The 26259-nt window shown below is 40.3% G+C and overlaps 1 protein-coding gene across 1 annotated transcript in view; it reads right to left on the bottom strand.

The window, feature by feature from the left end:
* Positions 1 to 26259, bottom strand: part of LOC149528301 (mediator of RNA polymerase II transcription subunit 9-like) — a 206242-nt gene that overhangs the window by 107214 nt on the left and 72769 nt on the right. The window contains exon 2 of the mRNA XM_089810587.1: positions 15702 to 15764. Within this exon, the coding sequence (XP_089666713.1) occupies positions 15702 to 15764 (63 nt within the window). The remainder of the gene's footprint in view (positions 1 to 15701; positions 15765 to 26259) is intronic.

A 26259-nucleotide genomic window follows, 5' to 3' on the forward strand; every position in this document is an offset into this window, starting at 1 on the left:
AGGGATCCTGCCCGAAAGATCAATTTTGTGAAATCTGTCAGATCCTGGGACACTCGGTAAAGGAGTGCCCTTTCAATTTAAAAACAAGGACACCGCAGCAAGTGTTCTTGTCACAGGAGGCATCCCCGTCAGGAGGGAACGGGAACACCAGTGGGGAAGGTGCCACATCAGGCGGATATAGAAATAACTGGCGCGGTCCAAACAACAACAGCAGCAATAACAACAATGGTGGCAACAACAACAATGGGGGAAGAAGTCGAATTCAGTACGATGCGAATGGTCGGCCAATTGTTCAATGCCGCGCATGCAATCTGTGGGGTCACTTCGCCCGAGAGTGCATAACGACGAACCCACCAAAGTTGTTGTGCCGATGGTGTGGACCTGGAGATCATGATGATACTAAGTGTCCGAAGTTCGGCGTAAACTTGATTACTGTAGGAACAGACGACGAAGAAGTTTTGGCAATCACTCGGAAACAGGCGAAGCTATACCCTGACCCAGCGGAAGAAGAGAAGAGACTGGAGGAAGCAAGGGCAGAGATCCAGAAAGTAACACGGGCAGAAACAGCACACCTGAAGGACATACCGAGTACCTCCGTCAGGAACTGCGCAGAACAGAACATTATCCGGCAAATATTGCAAGCTGAGATACCCGTCAGAATAAATGATCTGTTGCTCACGATGCCTCAACTCCGTACGGCCCTCACAAATATAGTCCCAAGTGCTAAACAACCAGTAGAACAAGACAACAACAAACAGGGGGGTACAAGTGCAGAAGATCCGATGTTGTTAGCTCTTTCCTCTGGACGCTATCCGGCGGTTGTTGAAATGGGCATACTCGGGACTGTGCTAACAGAGACAATCGTCGACGGAGAATCCGGTGTCAATGTACTACCAGAGGATACTTGGAAAAAATTGGGACGGCCGACATTATGGCCACCTACCTTCCAATTGCTCACGGCCGATCAACATGGAATCAAGCCATTGGGAATACTCACAGCACAACCAGTGACAATCGGAACACAACCATTCCTGTTGGACTTTGTTGTGATTCCGCTCAAGCGGAAGGGGTACGATGCTATTTTGGGTCGAGGGTGGCTGATACAAGCAAAAGCAAAGCACGATTGGAAGAAAAATACCTTATCACTCGAAAGCAAAGGCCGGAAGTATGTCATTGATCTACACACTCAGATGGTCGGGGACGAAGCCATCTCGTCAGATTCTGAGGGAGAAGAGGATGAAAAGGGGCAAATTATGGAACCGGATCAGGAGGGAGTTCCACGACTGGAAGGAGACGGCGATTTGGATTCAGTAAATGGTCTATACCATTGGGAGATAGAGAACTATGAATTGTTTCCAACCTGCAACGTACTGACCATAGAAGAAAACAATACCGATGCATTTCCGAAGGAATTCATTGAAATAAAGGAAGGGGATGCGGCACTCAATGTAACCCCGGCACATCAGTTCACCAAAGGAGAACTCATCAAATATAATGAAGTTGCGTTGCAGACCATGAATTTGGGAGATGAAGCAGAACCACGAAACATACTGGTAGGGGACAATTGGGACCCAGTATTAAAGGCAGCAGCCTTCAAGATATTTTTAGAATATAAGGATGTCTTTGCATGGACATACAAGGACCTGAAGGGCGTACCACCTGAATTATGTGTGCACCGCATTCCATTGATCGAAGGAGCAATACCCGTAAGGAAAAGGCCCTACAGAATGAACAGAAATTATGCAGCCCGAGTTACGGAAGAAATCAATCGGATGCTAGAAGCTGGAATTATTTTCAAGGTACAGACCAGTGAATGGGTATCCCCGATCGTGATCTCTCTGAAAAAGGACTCCATTCAAATCCGAATATGCGTTGATTTCCGATGCTTGAATGCAGTCACCATCAAGGATCCGTTCCCGATCCCATTCATGGATAGCATTCTCGAGGAGGTGGCGGGACATGAGATCTACTCATTTATGGATGGTTTTTCCGGCTACAATCAGATCTCAATTGCAGAAGAGGATAAACTGAAGACGACCTTCGTCGTGGAAGATGGGGTCTATGCTTATAATCGGATGTCGTTCGGCCTGTGCAATGCGCCTGCAACATTTCAGCGGATTATACTACACATCTTTGACAAGATGTCCGTCGGCAACTTCAATGCATTTTTGGATGATTGGTCAGTATTCAGTATGGAGGACAAACACCTGGCGGCCTTAGGTGAGTGTATGGAACGGTGCCGCCATGCACGTTTGGCCCTCAACCCGAAGAAATGCAGGTTTATGGTTCCACACGGAAGGTTGCTCGAACACATAGTTTGCAAGGAAGGACTGAAGATAGATCCGGACAAAGTGCGAGTCATATTGGAGATGCAGTCGTCCACCAATGTGACAGAGGTAAAATCTTTCCTTGGTCATATAGGGTATTACAGGTGTTTTATCAAGAATTTTGCAAAGATAGCCTATCCGTTGGATAGGTTAACTTCCAAAATAGAATCGTTCCGATGGGACACTGCACAGGATGAAGCATTCAAAGAACTCAAGGTACATCTGGCTACAGCACCTATTTTAGCATACCCTGATTGGCAGAAGGAGTTTCACGTCCATGTGGATGCATCAAACTATGCGATTGGAGCAACTCTCACACAGACAAAAAGCCACGGGTTGGATCATCCGATCTACTTCGCCAGCCGTTTGTTATCAAAAGCTGAACAAAATTATAGTACAACTGAACGGGAAGCATTGGGGATGGTCTATGCTGTGCAGAAATTTCGACATTACTTGTTGGCAACTCCATTTGTGTTCTATGTTGATCATTAGGCCCTGTTGTATGTGATCAACAAACCAATCATCCAAGGAAGAATCAGCCGATGGTTACTCCTGTTACAGGAGTTTACTTTCAAGATTATCGTACGGCCAGGAAAGAAACATGTAAGCGCGGATCATTTATCACATATTAAAACAGGAGAACCGGTCGACGGTGTAAATGATGACTTTCCTAATGCACAGCTGTTTCAGATTGCTGCACTACCAGAATGGTATACAAGCATTGGCGAATACTTGTCAACGGGACAGTTTCCAAATACCATGCCACCGAATGAAAAACGAAAGTTGGTGATATGGAGTGCAACATTCCAACTGATTAATGGATTGTTGTATAAAATGGGACCCGATCAGATCCTGCGGCGTTGTATCCTGAAGGAAGAAATTCCACGGGTACTGAAGGAAGCACATGAAGGACCGGCAGGACGACACATGGGGCCGGACACAACGGCACGAAAAATACTTCTAGCAGGGTTATGGTGGCCAACAGTATACAATGACGTCAGGAAATGGGTTGTTACATGCGATACATGTCAGCGAGCTGGAAAACCCTTGAAAAGAGATTTCATGCCTCTAAATCCTTCTCATGCTCAGGAGCTTTTTGAACGATGGGGGTTGGATTTCATAGGACCCCTGAAGACGAGCCGAACCAAAAGATGTCGATACATTGTGGTTGCTACGGAGTATTTAACTAAATGGGTGGAGGCGCGTGCACTACCGGACAACTCAGCGGTAAGTACGGCATAGTTTATTTACGAGCAAATTATCACTAGGTACGGCATTCCCTTACAATTAACAAGCGATAGAGGAGGCCATTTTGTCAACCATGTAATCCGACTGCTCACCACGGAATTCAAGATTTACCATTCGCTGTCAGGTCCATACTACCCAAGGGCAAATGGACAGGCCGAAGCTACCAACAAAATCCTGGTATCAATTATATACAAATCCTGCGCCGTCGAAGGGGAGGATTGGGAAGAGAAATTACCTTCTGCTCTGTGGGCTTACCGCACGGCATACAAAGTCACAACGGGACACATGTCGTTCCAACTGATGTATGGACAGGAGGCCGTAGTACCAGCGGAATTTATGATACCAAGCTTGCGGATAGCGCTAGAAAACAAGTTGGGCGACATGGAAAGCTTAAGAGAACGGTTATATAAACTGAACAAGTTAGAGGAGAAGCGATTATTAGCACAGTGGGCAACTGAAGTAACACAGAATAGGCGGAAGGCATGGCACGATAAGCACCTGAAGCTAAACAGGTTCCAGCCCGGCCAGTGGGTATTAAAGTACGATGGTCGGAATGAGATCAAACCGGGTAAGTTCATGGTTAAGTGGGTCGGGCCGTACCAAATTCGGGAAGTAGGGGACAACGGAGCAATCAAATTATGGACTTTGGATGGACATGAAGTGCTGCAGGCAGTCAATGGGTCGAAGTTGAAGATATATCACGACCGGAAGACTTTTGCATCAGGAAATAGCCTTCGGGAGACCCCTCCGTCATTGCAGACTGACGGTAATGGCAGTTGAAGGGAAAAAATTAATAAACAAACAAAAAAAAAAAAAAAAAGAGAAAAAAGTAAGCACCGTACGGTTTTATGGAGGCACCGTATGGTTTCTAGTAATGCCAGCACCGTACGGTTTTTAGTAATGCCACCGTACGGTTCTTTCCAAGCCGTACGGATTTTCTTGAGGTGAAGTACGGTAATGCCACCGTACGGTTTTAAGTAATGCACCGTATGGTTCTTTCCAAGCCGTACGGATTTTCTTAAGGAGTACAATTTTTATAGGATGCACCGTACGGATTTCTTTAAGTGGAGTACGGTTCCATAAAGCGTTGTATGGGTTCGTGGTAATCGTCATACGAGTTTTCTACTTGAAGGGGCATTACAGTACGGGTTGTTTAAAAACTGCAGTATGGATTCCACCAGGAATGCATTTCTGTGGTGTACGGATTTCAAGAAGAGGGGAACTGAACGCAATGTACTGATTTTCTTAGAGCCTTGAGCAATACAGATTTGAATAGGCGATGTACGGGTTTTTGCAACATACTGTATGGATTTTGCGGGCAATGAATGCAAACACTGTACAGATTTGAGGAGGGAAATTTTGGTACGGACTTCAGGTCTTTTTAATAAAAAGGTACGGCTTTGTTAGATCAAGAGTGGTCATTTACCATACATATTTTTGAAAGAACTCTTCACCGTACGGACTTGGAAGAATTCTGCACTGGATTTGGGAGACCGTTAGAAAAAGATAAAAATAATTAATGGAGTCTGCAGGTAAACGGCAATGGAAAAAACAATTAGCACAGTCCAAACTTGTGGAAGGCAGAAGCATGGCAGGTACAGATAATTTGAATGAAGGCTCAAGCAGTGGCAAGGAGAAGCGCAAGACCATAGCACCTGCAACAGCTGAAGTCACACCACAGAGTATACAATTTGAGGGATTAAATGGAATGGATTGCCGGAAATGGTGGCATGAAACCCCTAATGACCATCCAGTCAAAGCAAGCATCAGAAGAGCACAGGTTGAATGGGCCATTCAGATGCCGGTTTTTTGCATTAGAGAGTATGAAGGGTATCTGCGTACCATGATTGAAACATATGGCAGAGCCTCTCGCAGAAGCACATTTCAGTATCTGGGACGGAACTTAGTGGTATCATTCAAAGTAGCAGATTTCACACAGGTTTTTGGCATTCCAGGGCAGCAGGGCAGGAAAATTCAGCCGAAGAAAATTCGAAAGGATGGAAAACTATTTTTAGTCAAATTAGTGTGTGGAGATTTGACTGAAGCCGAACAGGTGGCATTAGCCGAGACATCAAAGGGGAGGGGTTTAAAGAAAACCAACATTTCGGAAGGGCCATGGCGGTGTCTGATGGACTTAGTCAAAAGCAGGCTCACGGGATCCTCTAGGGCATCGGATATCACATTTCCGCAGGTGTCCATGATGAACGGCATAATGACTAGCAAAGTGTATGATTGGGCGTCTGTGCTGGCTGAACGGATGCATGAATTCATGACTCTCCAGCACAAGACTTTCTATATGTCTCATTACGCCATTGGTCTATTCTTGGATGCTGTAGCACGGGTGATTCCAACAGAGGAGATTGAGGCACAGCCTAGACCACTGGCTCTAGGAGAACCTCCTATCATGCAGTGGAAGCACTTGGACACAATCTCTGGGCAGAAGGGTTCAGCAGGTCAAAAGAGGCCCCGGTTGGACGTGGCAGATGATACTGACAGCGGCCGACAGGAGACATCTTCTAAGCAGGATAGTGTAGAGGAAGAAGAGGGCGAGGGCGAGGATAATGAGGCGGTTCAGATTGTCACGGCTACCCCCTTGCTATTTCCGCGTACTACGGTGCCTATGACTTCCGAGTTGTTACCCCGAGGCTTACACATGGCTCACATTCTAGGATTTGGGCAGACTCGGCAACCGATATTGATGACTGGAGGATCCCACCAGGCAGTCACACTAGCCGCACCATGGCAACATGGGGTACAACCTTCTCCTGTCCGGCCGGGGGTAGGATTTACAATCGGTTTTTCCCACTTGGCCACACCCGTTGACCGAGAGACTTCTGCAGCTCCTGAAGCACTTCCGGTAGCAGCACCCGTGGAGTCTGCCATAAGTCAGCCAACAGCAGTGGTTACAGCAGCACAATCAGCGGAAGCTCAGGCACTTCTAGTAGACAACGTACCAGACGAAGGAGTACAAGAGTGTACAGACCCAACGCAACCGGAGGTCATGGATAGAGCCAGTGTTTTTCTGAGGCAGCAGTTCCGACTCGTCCCTGACAAGCGTGGGCTGTCCATTCAGTCCCCCAGCTATTCAGGAGTAGCACCTGCACCAGAGCCTCAGTCTCAGGAGGAGGGAATGCCACATGCCGTGAGTGCGCCGACAGCAGAGGAGGAGGCACCGGATGTGGGCATGGCTCCCGCTGATGAGGAGGACAATAGTGATCCCGAATGGTCAGTCGAGGACTTCGCCAAGGAAGATTACGGGTCAGATGAGGACCGGTGCAGGGACTACCTCAGGACTATGAAGTCTGCATTAAAGAAAGGGCATGATGTGGCGATTCAGGCTCTCACTCGGCGAAGGGAGTGGCATTTGATTCGTACATATATTCGTGGGATTTGTCCTAAGCGATTTCAGACTTGCTTTGTTGATAGAGGGTGGCCGGCAGTTGAGACACCAGAAATGTTGGCAGATTGGGCCGCTGAGCCGGAGTTGGGACCGAGTGACACTCCAATGATGAAGTTGGCACATGAGATCGTGGGACTGTACAAAGAAGTTTGCTATGCGCGGCAGCGCGCGGAGGCGGATAGGGCAGCAAACAGTATTGCAGCTCAGAGATCTCTAGCAGTTGAAAAAGAGGCAACAGAAAAGATAGCCACTAATTTGGCCGACAAGCAGGCAGCATGGGCAGCAGAACGGGCCAAACTCTTGCAGGATATGGTAGCAGTGGTACAGGAGAAGGACGCAGCTATCCGCGATAAAGATGCAGCAGAGCATGAGTTACAGTTGGCCAGGAGACAGGCTATGGATGTTGCACTTCTACTGAAGGAGGCCGTAGAAGTTAATTCGCAGATTCAGACAGATCTGCGCATCCGGACTGACCAGGTGTATGAGTTGCGTCGTCATCAGCACCCTTTTGGGAACCCTCCTCTCTAGTTTTTCTTTCTTCTTGGTGGTGGGTTGTCTCCTAATTTTGCTAGTCGTCAGGGGACGACTTTTCTTTTTGGGGGGGATAATGTCGTCGGCAGAAGTTGTGCATCGGCCGACGGGTCCCTTCAGTAGAAGTATTGTTATGTAGCCGACGGGTAAAACAGTTTGTAACGGGTATAATGTACTTGGCCGACGGATACCTTCGGGAAGGTTCGTCGGAAAGTATTTATAACCCCTTAGGGAAGCATTGTAAGGATATCATATGATATGAGAAAAGCATAATGTACTGTTGGCATATGCGAATAATAATAGAAGTTCTGCTATTTGTTGTTCGGTGTTCGTATCGATTTTCTGTGTGCGTTGCTTAATTAATCCATACGGTAAACAAATGGGTGATGTAGGAAATGAGTTGCTCATAAGCTAAAACCACTATCTCAAGGACATCAAAACCAACACCATCGTCATCAACCTGGAGAACTCTCAAGCACATAGGGGCTATGAATATGAAAGATGCTGGAAATATAACCACATTCCTCACATAGCTACTCTACCAAGAATTACTTAGCAGTTGATGAAGGAAAATCACCCAACTCCTGAGAGGTTTGAAATCGGAAAATATGTTGGGGTTGATCAACTGATAAGCAACAGAAGTTGATTCATCATTCCCAAGCTAAGTTCTCAAATCACTGTTAGGATTTGAATCAATATTCCAGGGTCTGAAATCAATTTCTTCATCCTCAAGGCAAACAAGAGAGACTCCCTCATCTATCATAAAAAGTGGTTTATCGGCCGTCCAATCAGCAGCCACTTCAAACAAGGGATTATCTATCAGCTGAAAGTGATCTGAAGTTTTGCTACGTAATCATTTGGGGCAGCTATCCAAGTCATAAGTTTGCTGAATGTTCTCAAGTTCATCGATGACTTCTAGGAAAAATTCCTATCTCATTCTATCCTCATGTTCCCGAGATTGATTCATGACCTTGATCTGATTTTCTGCTCCTTGAAGAGAGAATCGAGCCTCATCCAATGCCTCACGAGCATGCTTCAGCTCTCTGTTAAGTTCGTCAATCTCATCCATCCCTCTACTTGACTGTTCAGCATATATCTCAGCAATCTTAAGGATATAATCCATGTCGGTCAGCAAATACAAGTAATCTGATTTCATAGTTTCGAGGGCTGACTTGATCTCCTGCAAGTCATCAACATTCCAATCTCTTCCCGCTTCTCTTGGAATCCTCCTGTAGAGCTCCTCAACCAACTCATGGGTCCTGTCATAATGTACTAAAGATGTCACAACCATATCTTCACTAACTCTCAATTGATTCCTTAAGGTATGCATTTCTTTACTACCCTGCTGGAACTATTTATTATCTTGCAGTGTTATCTTAGGGGGTTCTTCCAATTTCAAGCCGTGTATGTTAGGAATATAAGGTTCATCATAAAAATGCTCCAAACTACTATTACCTTGTGGGCAATCTATCTCCTCAACCTTCCTATCAAGGCTCACTTCTAAATCACCAACGAAGAAACTTGCACCTCGTGTAAAATCTTCTACGTAATTGCGAGTAGGCTGCTCATCTTTGGTAGTCGTCTATTCTTCTTTTACAAGATCATCCAAAAGATAATTCTGGTCTATCTGAACTTCTTTGTACACCCCTGTGTGTTGTTCGTTTGCAAAAAGATCCTAGGCCAATTCCAAATACTTTCATTTCGCCATATCAGTCATATTTAGCTAATCGAGATAAAATTCTAAGTAGTCACTGAATGATAAGTCATGTTGAATTTGGATAGGAAATTCATTATACTCTCCATAAATGTCGAGTATTTTTGTTTTTATAACGGAATCTGAATTCCCCACTAACTATTCTCGTGGCTTCATAGTAGATTTCTTGGTATTACCAAAATCCTTTCCCCTTGCTGAAAGTTGTTATCCCGTTACTACAAGGCTAACAACCGGTAAATTCTTTTAATAGGAAATCAGAATATGCTAAATGGAATTTTGATAAACAATTTGCATTTGTCCTGGGTATGAAGGCTTAACTTCCCACTGACAAATACATTCTCACCTGACTTTTTAAGTTGATTCCCCACCTTTACTTCCAGCGCCTCATTATCAAAGACAAATCTCACTCTTGTAGTCTGAAAAAAATAAAAGCAATCCCAGAAGACCAATCGGTATACCAAGAAATAAATTATCTTGGTAGATTAATACTCCTGCAATACCGCTACTTCAACCAAGACTCGTTTTCCAAGAACTCGTCGTTTTGGACTTAATGAAATTCTTCTTGTGCCAACTCTTTGATGTCTGTAAAAGGAGAAGCAAATTGCTTGTGAAATTGCACCTTTGTTACAGAATTTCTTCCTTGCGCCTAAATTAAGAGCAGCTAAAAATGCCCCTAATAATGCAGAATTTGCCACAGCTTTATAATATGTAGCAACACCTCATACTGTGGCACCAATGCACATCATTGCATGATATTTCTCTACCTTTGCCACCTTCTGTGCAACCAAGGGAAACTTAAAGCTTCTTGGAACCCAGATCACATTCTCATGCTGTTCCTTTCGTATAGCAATTGCTATCAACAATATCAATCAATTTGCACGACGCCAAAACCGACCTTGTTGCTTTTGTTCCTGCATTCAGCCTTTGGTGTTCCTTGGTATAATGGTAACACAGGTCCTATATTAGCTGGCCGATTGCGGGATAACTATTCAAGAATTGGTCTAAGATCTAAGAGAGATGTATCAACCCTTTGAACTTCCCCACTTCTAGAATAGATGAAGCTTCTGTTAACTATTCTCTAAACCACACTAAGACTCAATCAACTCAAAACTCAACCCTTCTCTATGCATCAAATATCCCTTAGAAGGCAGCTTCTTGATCGAGCTCAAAACTTCAAATAACAAATCGACGAGTCTAAACTCGTTCCGGCTGACAAATTCCGGATACCTATAATCATCACTAACCAATTCTTTTTATTTGTTGCAGTTCTGTTCATATCCCCTGCGCAAAAGTTTGATGTATCACAGTGCTCGTACATAGTTTCCTTTGAGATTTCTACTCATTCACAACTATTACTGCATACTGTAATAATTACATAACTCCCTTCTCATAATCATTGCACCTATGGTTACACCAGGCTGGACCTTACCGAATTTAGTTCAACGCATGAAGAATTATTTTGCCTTTGATTCCTCTATGGCTGTCTATTCCCGCCTTAGTGTGACTTTGAACCATTACCGTGAGTTTCTTTATCAGGACGAGCTGGTATATCATTTGATATCCAATGAGCAATTCAACCAATATAATACCCTAAACCATTGTTGGGAAATTGGAATTTGGATTAGTCGTAATGAGGTCTAAGATGCTGCTAGTCACGCCAACGCATACCCCTTCTACTTTCATTCAACACCTTGCATAGGGCTCTCCAGAAATGCCACACGGAAATGTGTCCATCTGTATCTACTTGTCAAACGCTGACATGTTCCTGCCACGTTCATGACTGCAATTACAACCTTACCAAAAGAGACACGACAGCCTGACACCAGTTCACAACGATATAGTTTCCTAGCCGAAAATATCCACTATTATTCTCTTGCCCAAATTTTGCATTCAAACCTTGGCATTATATTACTGACGTGGAATATCATGCGGTAGAAAATGCTTCCATTACCCCTTTTAAATCTCTACTTTCTTGGGTCCCTGCTAAACTTCACAGCACTCCAAGTTTAGATAATCAATTGCTTGTTCAGCGGCCCCAAAAATTAAAACCATCGTTGCTTAACGTCCCAATAAGAAATCCCAATGCTGCTACGTTGCCAACAGACGAGAACGCGTTACAAGTAATTTTTAGAATATAATTTTCCAACTCAACGCGTCAGTTCTTCTCAAGTAACCACTCTACTCCAGCTCACCATAATTTCCAGAGTGCAACATTCAACTTAATTCGAATTGATTATTGAATAACGGCAGTCTATATGTCCATTACCTTGACTCGTGCTTCAACCGCGGCTCTTCAAAAAAATAACACCTGTCACTAGCGTCTATTTTGGATTTGTCTTCTATTGCCACGGACAAAATTTGGAACCCGACAGCTGGAGGTCAATTCCTCCTGTAGATGGCATTACTTTCTATACAGCTGCAATTCCCTATACACCTATCGAATCCTATTCATTATCCAACAATTCTGCCAGTAATGCACACAGACGTTATATTTCCTTCCGTTGTGGGACAATACGTCTGTCTTTGACTGCTCCTGGTATGCGCATTAGGTTAGACTTCCACTATTTTCCAAAATACGGCTTTAATAGTTTTCCTGGCACTATTGCTTCAATGTTTCACAAGCTTTCAATGTCTTCTAGAATAATATTCCCCATTTATTTCAGTCATGGAACGATTCCTTTCATGTGATCCAATAAATAAAGGCTCCTTATCACCAATTTTTACAAGAGTTTCTTGTATTTTTTTGTGAGATGGCACATCAGCTGAGGTGTATTGTTGAAGCTTAAACCATGATATTATAGTTTGTAAAGAACGATATGCACAGTTTCAATTTTCTAGTTTTGGTATCTGCCGCTTTCTGCATTGCTTTTAGCTGCTCAATCAATCCTAGTATAATCAACTTTAAAACTGCATCTAATATTGAAAGTTCCCTTGACGCAATATATGCTATGTCCAACTTTACTATTAATGTTATAACACTTACATCTTCCTTGACTGGAATATAATCAACCCCAGGTGCACAAGCTTTGAGATTGTAACTTGATAGATTAAAAACTGTTATCTTAATTGGTTCTGGAAAGTCTATCCCAGATGCTAACAAAACATGCTTATCAGGTGAACACAAGGTTGAACAAGGCAAAAGACATGTATTCTCATTTCCAATACTCCTTTTCAAAGAATCAATATTTTATTGTGATGCACTATCCTTTGACTCAATAAACTGTAATAAGACTGATGAGCACTCTTCGAAATGACTAGCCACTTTCTCTGCCTCAAATACAGCTCTTGGTCCTTTAAGATTTGCAACAAAGTCTTCAACAAGTAGAGAAAATTGTTCCTCTGTATGTATTTTTTTGAAAAAAACTTTGTTCTTCAATAGAGGAATTTCCCTAACCTGATTACAATCGTCTTTGTGAGTGATAATCAAGCCTCTTGTTGACTAGTAATGATGATGATGCCCTTAATTCATGCAAAAATTGTGTACGTGTCTGGATAAAACTTCACAGGCTGGAAGGAAGACCAACTCTAATACCACTGTAATGACCCGAACCCACACTATAATGTTTGAACCAGATTTTTTCCGTTTTTCTCCTTATTGCTAACCCCCGAATATAAACCCTCTAATCAAATAGCCAACAAAGGTGAACCACAGATGAAACCCGAAAAGATATTTCTAAAACTCTTAAATATAATATTCAAAAATACATACTCATGAAGAAGAAACACGAACAACAAATAAAGGCCAAAATTAACTCCAATCGCTCTGTCTTCTTCAAATTGGCATTAAAGGTGCGAGCATATGAAGAATGCAGTACGAATCAAAGAGCTAAACTAGTAACTTTCCACAATTTGGAAGTTCGATATTGCATTAGACATCAACAATACTATAATCAGCAACTTCTAGATAACTCCTAAAACATTATTGTACTACACAACAGCAATACAATAACCATCCAACCACAAATACAATCTTATACACAAATGTTACAGTTAGATTGGAAAACAAGAGAAGAACCTGTAAGCACAACGAAGATACTTGAAATGATATCTCCCCTGACAATGGGTTTTTGTCCACTGCCTACTTGCACAAGGGGCTACATCCTCACATTGGCTGAAAGCTGAAGCTTTCTGAAAACTCTCACATGAGAGAACTGGAAATCTGAATAGTAAATCAAGCATACTCCTCAATAACTCTTTCCCCTTTTTAACACCCTTTGACTTCCCTCTGGCCATCGTCTTATTCCTCCTTGTCCTCATGTGACCACATGGAATATTAATTTGTCCTTTAATGATAAATCTCCAGCTTATTTAATATTGCAAATTCGGTTCTTCTTAATAATTCTAATGTCCCCAAAGAAGGGACATTACACAGTGTTATGCAATTTGAAGATAACAGTTATTTAGTTATGTTTTTTGAAAGGTTTTTGCTCCAGAATTCAAAGTTGAAGATATGCAAATGTGTTTTGTATGGTATTCAAGTTTTAGTCTTGGTTGTGGTGTTTTCTGGTGTTCCAAAATTAGTTTGTAGCGTTCCAGAACTAATTTTTTCAAGTGTTGTTATCATCAAATTTTGTTCTAGTCCGAAAGGCGAAAACATGTTGATAGGATTGTTGGCAAGGGATATTGTTCCTAACGTGGCATGTGGATCTCACCATAGCATGTGGAGGACTGGATTTAGTTGCCAAGTTAAATGGATCTTCAGGTTGTGTCTATACCTTTGAGTTGACAAGCGAAGTTGTTCCAATAATTGTGGATCTAGCATTAGGCTATGTGTCGTGTGTTTGTGGTCCCTCTTTCTCGCAGAATGGATCATGCTTCTTGGTTTAGGTTTGGGTTATATATTTAATGTTTATCCCTTAGCTAGATGGGTTTGTGTTATATATGACCTATGCATTTAATATTTATCTCTTATCTGGTTGGGTCCATTCTATGTTTTAGTCTGCATGGTTTTGGCATGGGACCTTATCGTATATTGTTGTTGCCTTGTCCAACTTGTAACTTAAATTGTAATATCCTTTTGGCATGGCCAACCTTGTTGTAATCTCCAATGATCTATCTTGCATATAAGTACAATTTGTGCTTTGAAAAATGCAAGGTGTGAAGCAAGTGGATGGTGAATGAACTAGTGAAGATTTACAATCCGAAGAGCAAAGTTCAATGATTGTGGTAGAGAAGAAAAGGCAATAACAGCATGCTACTGAGGTTGATAGAGTTGTGCAAATCAGCTGCATTATCAAGAGGCTCTCTTTATCTATTGTAAAGAGTTGTATATGCTTTGTCCCTGAAGTAGTGGGTCTTGGTCTACAAGTTTGTTGTTGTATCTTGATACTTCGGCAGTGAGCCTCTGTTTGCAAGTTCAGAGCAGTAAGCTCTTATTCATATTCATTGTTGTATTAGCAGCGAGTCTCTGGTTGCAAGTCTCGAGCAGTGAGCTCCTACCATCTTTTGTAATTAGACTATATATATCAGTGAATTATCTTTGTGGGCAAGTGTTACTGTGGTTGTTCCCAGATTGGGTTATCCAAGTATAAAAATCTAACTGTTCATGTGTTGTTGGATTTGTTCATTACTTTTGTTGAACATTCTTCAAATGCTAAGAGGGGGGGGGGGCTCCAGACTTGCAACCAGAGGCTCACTGCCAAAGTAGCAAGATACAGCAACAAAGTTGTACACCAAAGTTGTTCATCTATCAAATTCTTAGACGCGGAATAGAATTCCTTAACCCTACTCTCTCATTTATTTTTTGCATATTCCTGGAAAAAACAGAAAAAAGAGTACCTTATTGCAATATCATTTGAAAGCTCTCATAGCCAGTATTGTTTGAGGTTGACTTCTGTATACATTACATAAGGCCCCTCATGATACCATGTCACATCAACCACTGAGCTTATTCCCAGTCAAGAACTGAAAAAAAGGAACCTTAGAATCAATTGCATGTTCTTCCGCAATCTTAGCATACACACAATTTTGATCAAGAGAGGATAAGATATCACAATATTTTGTTCTACTATTGGTAGGTAATAAACACACATCACCAGAAACTGGCGGGCTGACTTGAAATTTATTCTTGAAATGGCTTATAAAATCAGAGTGTTAGTGGTATACAAACCCTCCATCATCGCGTCATCAACAGAAATTGGCGCTAGGAGAGCTGAATGCGAACATTGGATTGAATTAAAAGAAGAATCATCAAAAGTAGAAGTTATTTCAAGACACACCCTCCATCGTCGTGACACCAACACAGCCATTGACATTTAAAATTACGATTTGGAAATAGGAGTATTCTCATCCAGTAGAAATATCATTTATAAGAGGTTCGATTAATTTTAATGATTGAAAATTCTAATTTTAATCTGGCACTACAATAACCTATCTGTAGTTGTGGTATGTTTATTTGGTCACAGTTGGCCTACAACCAATAACAAATCAATTCATTTTTTAAATTGTTATTTGGTAACAAAACTCTGTATTGAACACTAACCAGCATATCTGAATGTTGATCTCGAACTCCTCCTTCCACTGCATCTGCCAAGTTCTCAATTAACTGCAAAAGGATCAAAAGGTTATCATGAAGACTAAAAAGGGTTTGAACTTTTTAAAACAAAACAGAAAGGAATTCTACCTAGGCATTTTAATTAAAATAAACTCTAGGTAGCAATTATGTTTATATATACCAGACAAATCTAATATCTGTAATGCATAACATTCTCTAAAGGACCTGGTGTCTGTCAGATTGAATACATGAACTATAAAATGGGATGCTTGTCTCCTGATGACTTATTGTGAATATGATAGAGTCATGCCCCTTAATGTACCTCAGTACCTTGATTTGAATATGATATTCCCATCCACATAACCCATGTCCCCCTGCAGCTATAGTATGTTAACTAATCACCATGAAAGTCAGGCACAAAGATGACACCTACATCTCTTTATGAAAAAATGTGGGTCATGCCCTGCCTGAGATGGGAGCTTTATAGTATTATACCCCACATTGCCACACAATAAGGATGCCAAAACTGAGTTTATTTAGACCTGTTTAGAGTTCAAACTAAATTAAACTTTATTTTCTTTAGGGTCAACTAAGAGATTCAAATAATAAATAGTAGCGATCCCTAAATACATGGCAAACCTGATTAAGGAGAGGCCAATGTTTACTTATTTGCATTTGTATGAAGGCTGATCAGTATAAGGGGTAGCACTATAATTTGTGTTTAATTAAAGTAGAGAAGTGCCGACCCCTTGTGATAAGTCACCTTCTTCAGAGTGAAAAGGCATGAGAGAAGATATATAAGAAGAATAGAATGAGAGTTTGCAAAGGCAAGAAATGGAATAAAATATTCTAGGATACAATAGCAGATATAAGGAGAAGTAAACCTTTACAAAAAGTAAGCAATGAGCATTACCAATAATATATTAAAAGCAGCTATCATCCTAAATAGGGGGCAGCAAATTAAATAATGCAAAAAATAGGTACTAAACAGCTATCCATATGATGAAGGCATTGAACAGGACAGAAATAAGGTTTATTCAGCAATCGAACGGGAAAAGCGAATAACAAAGAAGATAATAATAGACTGGTAAATTAAGGAAGTCTGCAAATTCAGAACATAGCCATCCTTAATCTAGCATACACTACAGTGAGAAGTGATATATGTTTAATATGTATGCTTGATGTATTTAATGTAATAAGTTTTTAATGCATAATTCCTTACATACTAATACAGGCAATAATATGCATAGTTGGAAAACTCGCCAAAGCCAAAACTCGCCAAGGCCTGAAAACTAAATTCGGGGAAATCTCGGCCAGTTTTCGGCAAAAACTCAGGAACTAAAAATTGCTTATATTTAATTATAAAGTATATCTTTTACAACATTCAATGAGAAGATGCATTGAATGAGTCAATAAATGAGAACACAAGAAACAAGCTTAGTCTAGATATGTTTAAACACAAAGTGGGTACAAAATCACATTTTCTTGAGGAATATTGATGGCTGGAAGCAAAATAATAAATAATTTATGTAAAACTATAAGTAAATACATCATTCCAATTAGATATTCACCTTCTTAGATCTACTAAAAACTAAGGTAGAGGTAGAACTATAGAGAGTACTCCTAGAAGTCTGCACTGGGCATGACTGTGCCTCCTCGCTCAGTATGTCTGACTAAATCTATGGCTTGTCCTACATCCTAGATGTAGCTGTGACTCTAGCTTCTCTTGGCACTAGCAATGACTATCTTTCAACTCAATGGCATCCAGCGTGAATCTGCTTCAAATCTGCCTTAAATCCACTTTAATATAAATGAGTTTGCAAGTGTTTGGAAGACTATATATTCCCTCTCAGCAAAATACTAGTGAAGGGTTAAGAAATGGAATTAACTTGTGTCATTCTTTGCCTTCAAGTACTGTTATAAAATTACGACCGAGTTCTTGACAAAAAATTGCTTAGTTTTTGGCAAAAACCTGGCAAGTACTCGATGAGTTTTTCCCAAAAATTTGGCAAGTTTTGGGCCCCAGTAAAAGTCATAAAAACTCACCAGGCCAGAAAACTCAACCAGTTTTTGCAACTCGGAGTACTCTACCAGTAGTTCATCTATGATAATATGTATACAACTAAATAATACATTTGATACAACATCCTATATATTATATATTTGATACATAAAATCCTATATATTGGATATAAGCAATAATGTGGAATATACAGATTTCTAGTAGATTCAACAAATTGCAGCAATTAACCATGGTGAGGTGAAGGAGGAGGGCCAGACTGATATTAGGTTATCTTCTAAGTCCACCACCTCATAGGGGATCGATGGCGGCCTACCAAATGAGGCCAAGTTGTATCCTGCCCTTGGGCTTAATGGGAAGGATACTAGAAGCACCCTATTGTAGTTTCCCATCCAACCTCTGCAATGGTTGATTGTTGCAACAGATTCAATGGAGTCCCAATCAATCATAGAAAGGCAAATAAGGTGACATCAATAGGGAGGGCAGGTACAAGCTTCCTCACTAGGTGGACCAACACATGAAGGATGGATGGCGGAAGGCCACATGAGCCCAAGAGTGATTATATATTTGCTCTTAGACCTAGTATGAGGACCACTTGGGGGCCAGTTCTTGTCTCCTTATCCAAGCCCTACTTTGGTTGATCTCAAAAACTGAATTATATGTGTTATATGATTAAGATGATTGTGAATATATGTTCTTTAATCCTAGCAGTAATAATTGATTTCATGAATTGTATATTCAAAATCTGTCTAACATGATTGGAAGATCTCAACCAGAATCTACCTTGCTTTCACATTCTTTGGGTCAAGTTATATCTCTAACTCTATTGTGTTCCTTGTTTTTATAAATTTTATTGAACTCTTGATTTTAAGGAAAAATATAGGGTAATTCTAAAAGAGACATTACAATGTGAATATATAGACCTGTGTGCATTCATCTAGCTCAGTTGCCTGATTAAAATATGGTGTCCCCATTCCCATAGCTCGTGTTTCATTGCAATTATAGAATCATGTACAGCTACCTAGCTCTCATTAGTCCATTCCAATATGTTGTGAACCAGATCTTGATCTGATAAAAGCATAAACAGATACACAAAAAGAATGGAGAAGAAAACTGCAATTTTTTTGTTTTTGCCTGCAATTTAAAATTTCAAGCAAAATAAATTATACATTTCTTGTACAAAAAAGAGATTGACAAAAAAATACAAAGACGGGCCCATGTATGAATACTACCTCATGCCCATTTAGGGAACAATATAGGTGCCACAATTGGCCACAGATAACCCAGTAATTTCCTGCCCAATACTTTGTTACTACAACTGATTTCGATGATAAACAGGGTTAGTTAATCAAGCACTGAAAGGAATGTAGAAGAATTGGATCAGCTGTTATATTGTCATTGATGTCAAGCCTATTGACGATTTATGTAAGTTACCAAATCATCTGAAGGATGTGGTATTGAGATAAGAAATAGTTGGTAAAATCTAGAAGATGAAATGAAGCAATGATGTTAAGTGTTTGAGCTTAAATGGGTAATTGATGAATCAATATTTGACAAGGTAATATTGGTTTGATTGTTTTACATGATTTGATCAAGTGTTAGAATGATGTACAAGTCAACTATATTGGTAGCTAATAAAGGATTGAAGTTGAGAAGTGAAAAGACAAGGAATAAGTGTGTGCTACTGAGCTAGAAATGGTGTTTGGTAAGCAAAGGAACAGTTCGAAGAAGGTTACCGAACAAATGATAAATAATCAAGTTTGTGATAGTGTTACCAAGAAAGCAAGTGTTACCCAACAAGTATTGCAACCCAGTGAACAATGTTAACTGAGGAAATGAAGGTGTTCGACAAAGTAAGAACACACGATAGAGAAAGAAAACTGTTTTGATAAAATCAATTGAGGGACGAAATCAAGTAAGAATCTGGATTAATCTAGAAGATTCTAAGGAAAATAAGAAGTTCGTTAGTGAAATCTACGGTTAAAATTGGTTAGGTAAGATCAAATGGAGAAGATTGAAGGAAAGGTCTATGATCCAAGAAAAGTTCAAGTTCCAAAGTGAATTACAGCTAGCACGATGCATAAAACGTTTTTCCAAGCAATGGATATATTGAAAGTAAGCTGAGATGTGATCGAACGAATGAGAGGAAATCAAGGAAACCCTAATGAATATGATTAAGCGGCAAACCATTGCCTATATCAAGGATAAGCAAAAATGTTGTTGTTGTTGATAATTGAACAAGTGTAGAAGGGTACACTAAGTGAAACAGAGCAGTGGGAAAGTGTGAAGCAAGTAAAAGAAACTGAATTGGATGAAGTGTGTGTATTGATCAGCCAACAAGGAAGAGTGTGAAGAAGTCAAGGAGCAGAAAGGAGATCTAAACAGGCAAAGGTAGTTGTTATTTTTACAGTTCATTTCATTGTTACTTTCTAACCATCATAGTAGAAAATCTCTTAACCAAGTGGATTTTACAGTCCTATTTGAAAATCCTTTGTAAGGTGGCATTCTAATGAATGTACAAAGTCCATTAATAAGGCCACTCGATGAGGAGTGACATAGATCTAGTTGATCTTTGGTGAAGATACCCTAACAAGGTCACATTTAGCAAATGTGTTTGTAAACTTTAACAGGGTTGGCTCTTAACGGAGCTCACTTTAAAAGAGTGAATTTCTTTGCGGGTGACAATCCCTGCAATGGTTTTTACCCAATTGGGTTTTGTTAGCCATATTGTGAATCGCCCTATTTTGAACTTTTCCTAAATTGCCCATCCATTTATTGAAGCTTCCTATCGTCACTTCGTGTTCTCCCGATCATCAAAAACATTGTACAAAGCCTTCCAAAGTTTCTTGTAACCCCTATGTTTGTCTGAACCTCTTCGAACCACTTTGAACCTTGGTTCAAAGTGGTTTAAAGCAGTTCAATCAAAGGGTTCTATGCTGATTGTTTTCTTCTGTAGGTAATTCGCACAAGACTACGAAGCGTTCTTTTGAGCTACTTCGAACCCCTTTGAATCTCGATTCGAAGCAGTTCAAAGCGGTTCTATCACTAAAGCTCATTAGCGGAAATTGATTGTGGGTTGTTGAAGCCGCCGTTTTCCCATGGCATTAATTACCACGTCAGGAGGTAATAATTTAAAAGAGTGCCTTAATTTCAAGCATGGGAAATCGTCATCATGATTTAAAGTGGAAGATCTTTCGCCAAAAAAGAAGGATTGGGTGTCAGACAAAGTTAATCATTGCCAGTACAGCCGCAAAGGGGAAGTATTTAATAAAAGGTCACATCGAGAGATTTCGAATGTGTGAGCCTAGCCCCAGTTGATTTGTCATGAATGCCTCATTATGAGGCTGCACTTTCGCATGTATGTTCTCTTTCCCTTAAAAAGAGCATAGTTTTTCCTTTTGTTTATCATTCGAAAAGGGGATTTGAAGGAGCTACAAAGGGACAAGAACAGAGGTCATTTTTCTCGGCAAGTCGCAGGTGAGAACACAGGAAAACCTTCTTTTTGTTCTACCGTCTGTGCATTTCAAGATAGAATCAGTTTGAGCCTTGCTTTCTTTGTTTAAGATGAAATCTATGTTACATTTCTTTGGGAATGTTTCGATTTTGGAATGCAAGAGACCTATTATTTGTGATACCAATTTAGAAGGTGTTAGATTGGAAAAGTTGTAGTCGAATTTCCTTGAGCGAGCCGATGAATTGAATGGTTGTATGGAAATTTTGACTAGTGGTCTGATTGAAGCCGCAGCTTTCCCTCCTGCCCTATTAAGCCCTGAATTGCTCCAACTCTGTATTGATCATTATGATGTGAGGAGTAAAAGTATCTTAAACAAAGATGGAGAACTGTGCTGTCAATCTCTAGGGAAACTATTTCCTCAGTGTTACATCTACCAGAAGCACATTCACTGCATTTTCTCCCATCCAATCCCTAGTTGAGTACCAAGAAACACCAAGAGAATACCATAACATCCTAGCCAGGAAGTGGACAGCAAATAATTATGGCGGAGGTTGCAAATAATTATGGCGGAGGTTCAAGGCTACCTAAAATAGTCACAAAAGATCATCTAAAACCCCATATTCATGATCTTGTAGCGTTGTTACACCGAGTTAAGGGTTCAGTCGATGTCCTCCTTTTTGAAGAATGGATGTTTCGTTATGTAGAGATCATTTTAGAGGGGGAACAATGGATGGATTGGGCTGAAATAATTGCTAGTTCATTGAGAACACAGCTTAAACATGCTAAGGAATCTAAAGAAAATTTCTATATGGCCTCTTATCTCACACACTACATTGCTTGTGTTAGTAATCTTACTCCCCTAACTCATGAAATTTGGAGTGAGGAAATAATAGTCTATCAATATTGTCCTCTACTTCAAAGAGATAAAGTGTTAGAAAATTTTAGAAAAGTACATGATGTATTGGCAGAAAGTGTGCATTTATCTCTGAAAAAGGCACCCATGCCCAGATTGTCCTCAGAAGCCCAAGAACTGATTCAAAACTATGGAAGCTATTACATACAGTTCCCTAAGTTCACCTATTTGAGAGTAGGTGGGTTTGAGGATGAGCCAATGAGGTTACCACGTTATGCACTTGATTGTTTTGTTTTAGCTGAAGTTTACAGGTAGTTATTCTCTATCATTAAAGATAATCTACCTCAAGAGAATTGGGAGTCAGTGTTTCCTATCAAACTTGGTTCTTTGACTTGTAGTAGCATGATCAACGCCTCAGTCATAGGAAGTAATTTTCTTGGTTTTGGTTTTGGGTCTTACCAAGGAAGAAGGGATTTTAATAGTAAAAGATTTGCTGCTCAAGTTCTTGGTCTGAAAGGTCAGTCATCCACAATTCCACACTTGGAAGACTTATGACAAGATTGTAAAGATAAAGAAGTGCTAAAAAGAGACCACTCAAGATTAAGACTTCAACAAATTAATTCCCTCAAACTGAAATTTCAACTAGGAGTAGTTGAAGATGGTTCAGACATTGTTGAACTAGAGTGGGAGAAGGCTAGTGAGTCGAGACAACTAGAAGTGGATTGGAATCAGGAAGAAGAAGATGACATAAATCTAAGAACTAGATCCATTCTCACCCATACAGACAATTGGCTAAGGAGGCAGAGCATGAAAGTAGTCAATGAACCGTCTGCAAAGATGGTTTCTTTTTCTGAACCACTGACCTCTGACATCCAAGTTTCATCTCCTGTAGCACGTAGTGTGTTGACTCCTAGTAACCAAAAAAGGACGCCAACTCATACACAGAACACGGCTCCTTGAACCAGATCTAAAACCAAGTCTGAAGCTCTCATACAGTAGGAAGTTCAGAAGGAAAAGATGCTGACCCAAGGACAGGATTCAGGCGATGGTCTTGGTTTCTCAAACAATCCTGATGGTGATGTGCAATTTATTGAAGCTCCTAGGGCGGACCAACCTAAATTCATAACCCCTACCCGAGATACTCAAGCAATATTTGCTAATCCCATTGTCCCATCCTGGTTATCTAATTCAGCCAGTAAGAAAAGAAATTTGCAGCCAGTATGTACAGCTGTGAAAGATATTGTAACGAAGTATGCATTACGTGGTTCCAAGGTTAAAAAGCTAAAAACTGATGCTCATTTAGTTAAAGATCCAGTAATTAGGAAAATCACAACAGAATTGGCCACGTATAAACAGAAAACTGAATCTGGCGAAATTGACAGCAAAGGCTTCAATGTTACTTCAGTTGAACTTGGGACCATCAATAGAAATACAGGTAATAACTTCTTCAAGTTTTATGCTGATCATATGTTAACCCAATTGGAAAAAGATAGTAGGGAGAAGAAGGAACTCAAAGCCTTAGTGGTGACCATGGCCACTTATATAGATTCACTGATGAATTTCGGTGCCCTACTAGTTGTTCAAACTCCTCAATCTTTCGATCCTAATTTTGCAGACAGCCAACAACTGGTTAAACAAATGCAAAAGGGGAAGCTTCTTTCGGATGCAATGCAGGATTGGGTGAATTCCATCATCAAAGAAGGTAATAAGTTTATCATAGATTTTACCACTGTGTATGCCGAAGGGGAAATGCTCTTGGGAGAAATTCAAACCCTTATTCCAAGGTGGGAAACTGAAAGGAGTCGATGTCAAGCTATTGTGTTCCAGGTGACTAAAGTTGAAAAATATGGAGTGCTTAAATTCCTAAGTGAGAACCCTATGAAAATTGTAGATTCTTGTATGTTGTTCATTATGAACAACAATATGAGCTAGAAAGAATCAATCTACAATGAAGCTATTAAAGAAATGCAATCCATTGAAAACAAGATTGCTAGGATACATGAGGAGCTTCTTAAAGATATGAACATAGTGAATCCTACAGGAACTCTACAGTTTGATGATGGCAACATGGATTCTGAAGTATTAACAAAAAGCTTCAATGATGCTATTGCAAAGATTAAGGACAATGAATCACCTACCGCTAGTGATTTCACCACACTAGCAAATATTGAATCCATGTTATGTTTAAACAGGAACCTCATGCTGCGACAGAGCCTGAAGATCAAAGAATTCAAATGGTAAAAAGATGCTTGTAGGACTAAGCTACTAAGTTTGAAGAACCCCCATTCTCATGCGATGCAAGAATTTATGAACACCTTTAGAAGCTAGAAACTGGTAAGACAAACTGTGGGCGAGGGGGAAAAGGCCGGCAATGGAGTTTGATCAAGATAGTTACTTCCAGTCATATTTTGGGCAACTGTTTTTATTCTTATCGTAACTATTTAAACCGAAATGGTTGGGCTTTAATGGAGGCCTTTCGGATATGTAATGAGACTATAAATGCTGGGGCATGGAACTAATTAAGGGTTAGAATAGAAAGCTAGAAAATACTTTGATAAAATAGGTACTTTTTGCACAGCAATAGACAGATAGCATATATATATTTTCTTTTTGAATGACTATGTGCAGGAAAGAAGTTTTTAAATATATATACTAAGATACCGATGCGTCTAGATTTTAGGCTGGTGCAGATGCTGATGCGCGAGGATGTGCGGATGCGTATGGATGCACAGCAGATGCTTCCAGAGAGCGACATCCTGGCTTGCAAATGTGTGCGGGGTGCTCCGGAGAGCATCCGAACACATCCTGTGAGCGTCCAGCCTTTCCACCGCCCAGTCACTTAAGTGACTCAAAAAACATGTGCTATAAATAGTTTTTTATTGTTTTTTTCCTTCTATTTGCCTTAAAACCCTAAAACGACCCTTAAAGAGGCCATTCATTGCCCATTCTTCCCATTTTGTTTCAGCTAGGCTCTCTTATCATTTGGTCTCCATTGTGAAATTCTGAAAGCAAGGTCATTGTTTTGAAGAGGATCATTCCTAGGGTGTCTATTGAGCTTCCACAAAGGACAAATAAGCATCTAACGTAAGCATCCAATCCATTTCATGAGTTTTTTTAGTGATTTTTTTTTTAGGTCATGAATTTTTCAAGTTTTATGAGAAATTTTTCAAGAAATTTTGTTTTTTTTGTTTTTAAAGAAATGAAGGAGTAAGTTTTTTTAAACATTTCTACATTATTTTTTTCTATTTTCTTATTAGATTTATAGTTGCTATCGTGCAAGAATGGTCACTACTGATAGTCAAAGTTTAGAACGAAGTGATAACTTCAATATTGATGTGGCATCTCCATTATGGAGACACACCACAAGATTATCACAGGTTTCCGGAGGTGGGTCATACATTTGGAGATGCAATATATGTCATAGTAGACCATTCAACAGCTCATATTCTCGGGTCAAAGCTCATTTTATGAGCCCTACTGGTAAAGGAATAGCATTGTGCAAGGGAAGTAAAGATGGAAAAAAGTTGAGCGATGCACAATTAGCCGGATTCATAAAAGAACAAGAGGCTGCTGATCATTTAGTGAGCAAATCAAAAACAAGTTTTTACAAATCTACATCTACAAAGAGCAAAGTGAACGTGCCCCCTGATCATGTTGCATCCTCCAAACATCCATTCTTGGAAGTGGCAAAGGATGATGATGAAGTAGAAGTTATTACCCGCAAAAGAGGTCCGTTGGATCAAGCATTCAAAATGGAGGCAAGAGAGTTTGCTGATGAAGCAATTGCACGTTGCCTTTATGCCAATGGTCTTCCTTTCAATTTGGTAAGATCGCCATATTGGAGGGAAATGGTTGCAGCCATCCTTAAAGCACCAGCTGATTACATTAGCCCCGGGTATGAAAAGGTGCGTACTACTCTTTTGCAAAAAGAAAAGATTTCTATAGACAAAGCTCTTCAACCAATTAGGACATCTTGGAAAACTTCTGGCATAACAATAGCATTTGATGGATGGAAAGACACAAGAAACCGACCATTGATAAATGTGATTGCAATGTCCCCCAAAGGGACAATGTTTTAGAGGGCTATTGATTGTGAAGGAAAAGTTAAGGATTCACAATTCATTTCTAGAATTCTCATTGAGGCAATAGAGATGGTGGGTAGTGAGAAAGTGGTCTAGGTGGTCACAGATAATGCCACAAATTGTAGGGGTGCAGGTGC

This window comes from Cupressus sempervirens, chromosome 11, assembly GCF_028749045.1.
Source record: "Cupressus sempervirens isolate cs-2001-9-10 chromosome 11, ASM2874904v1, whole genome shotgun sequence".
Lineage (NCBI taxonomy): Eukaryota > Viridiplantae > Streptophyta > Pinopsida > Cupressales > Cupressaceae > Cupressus > Cupressus sempervirens.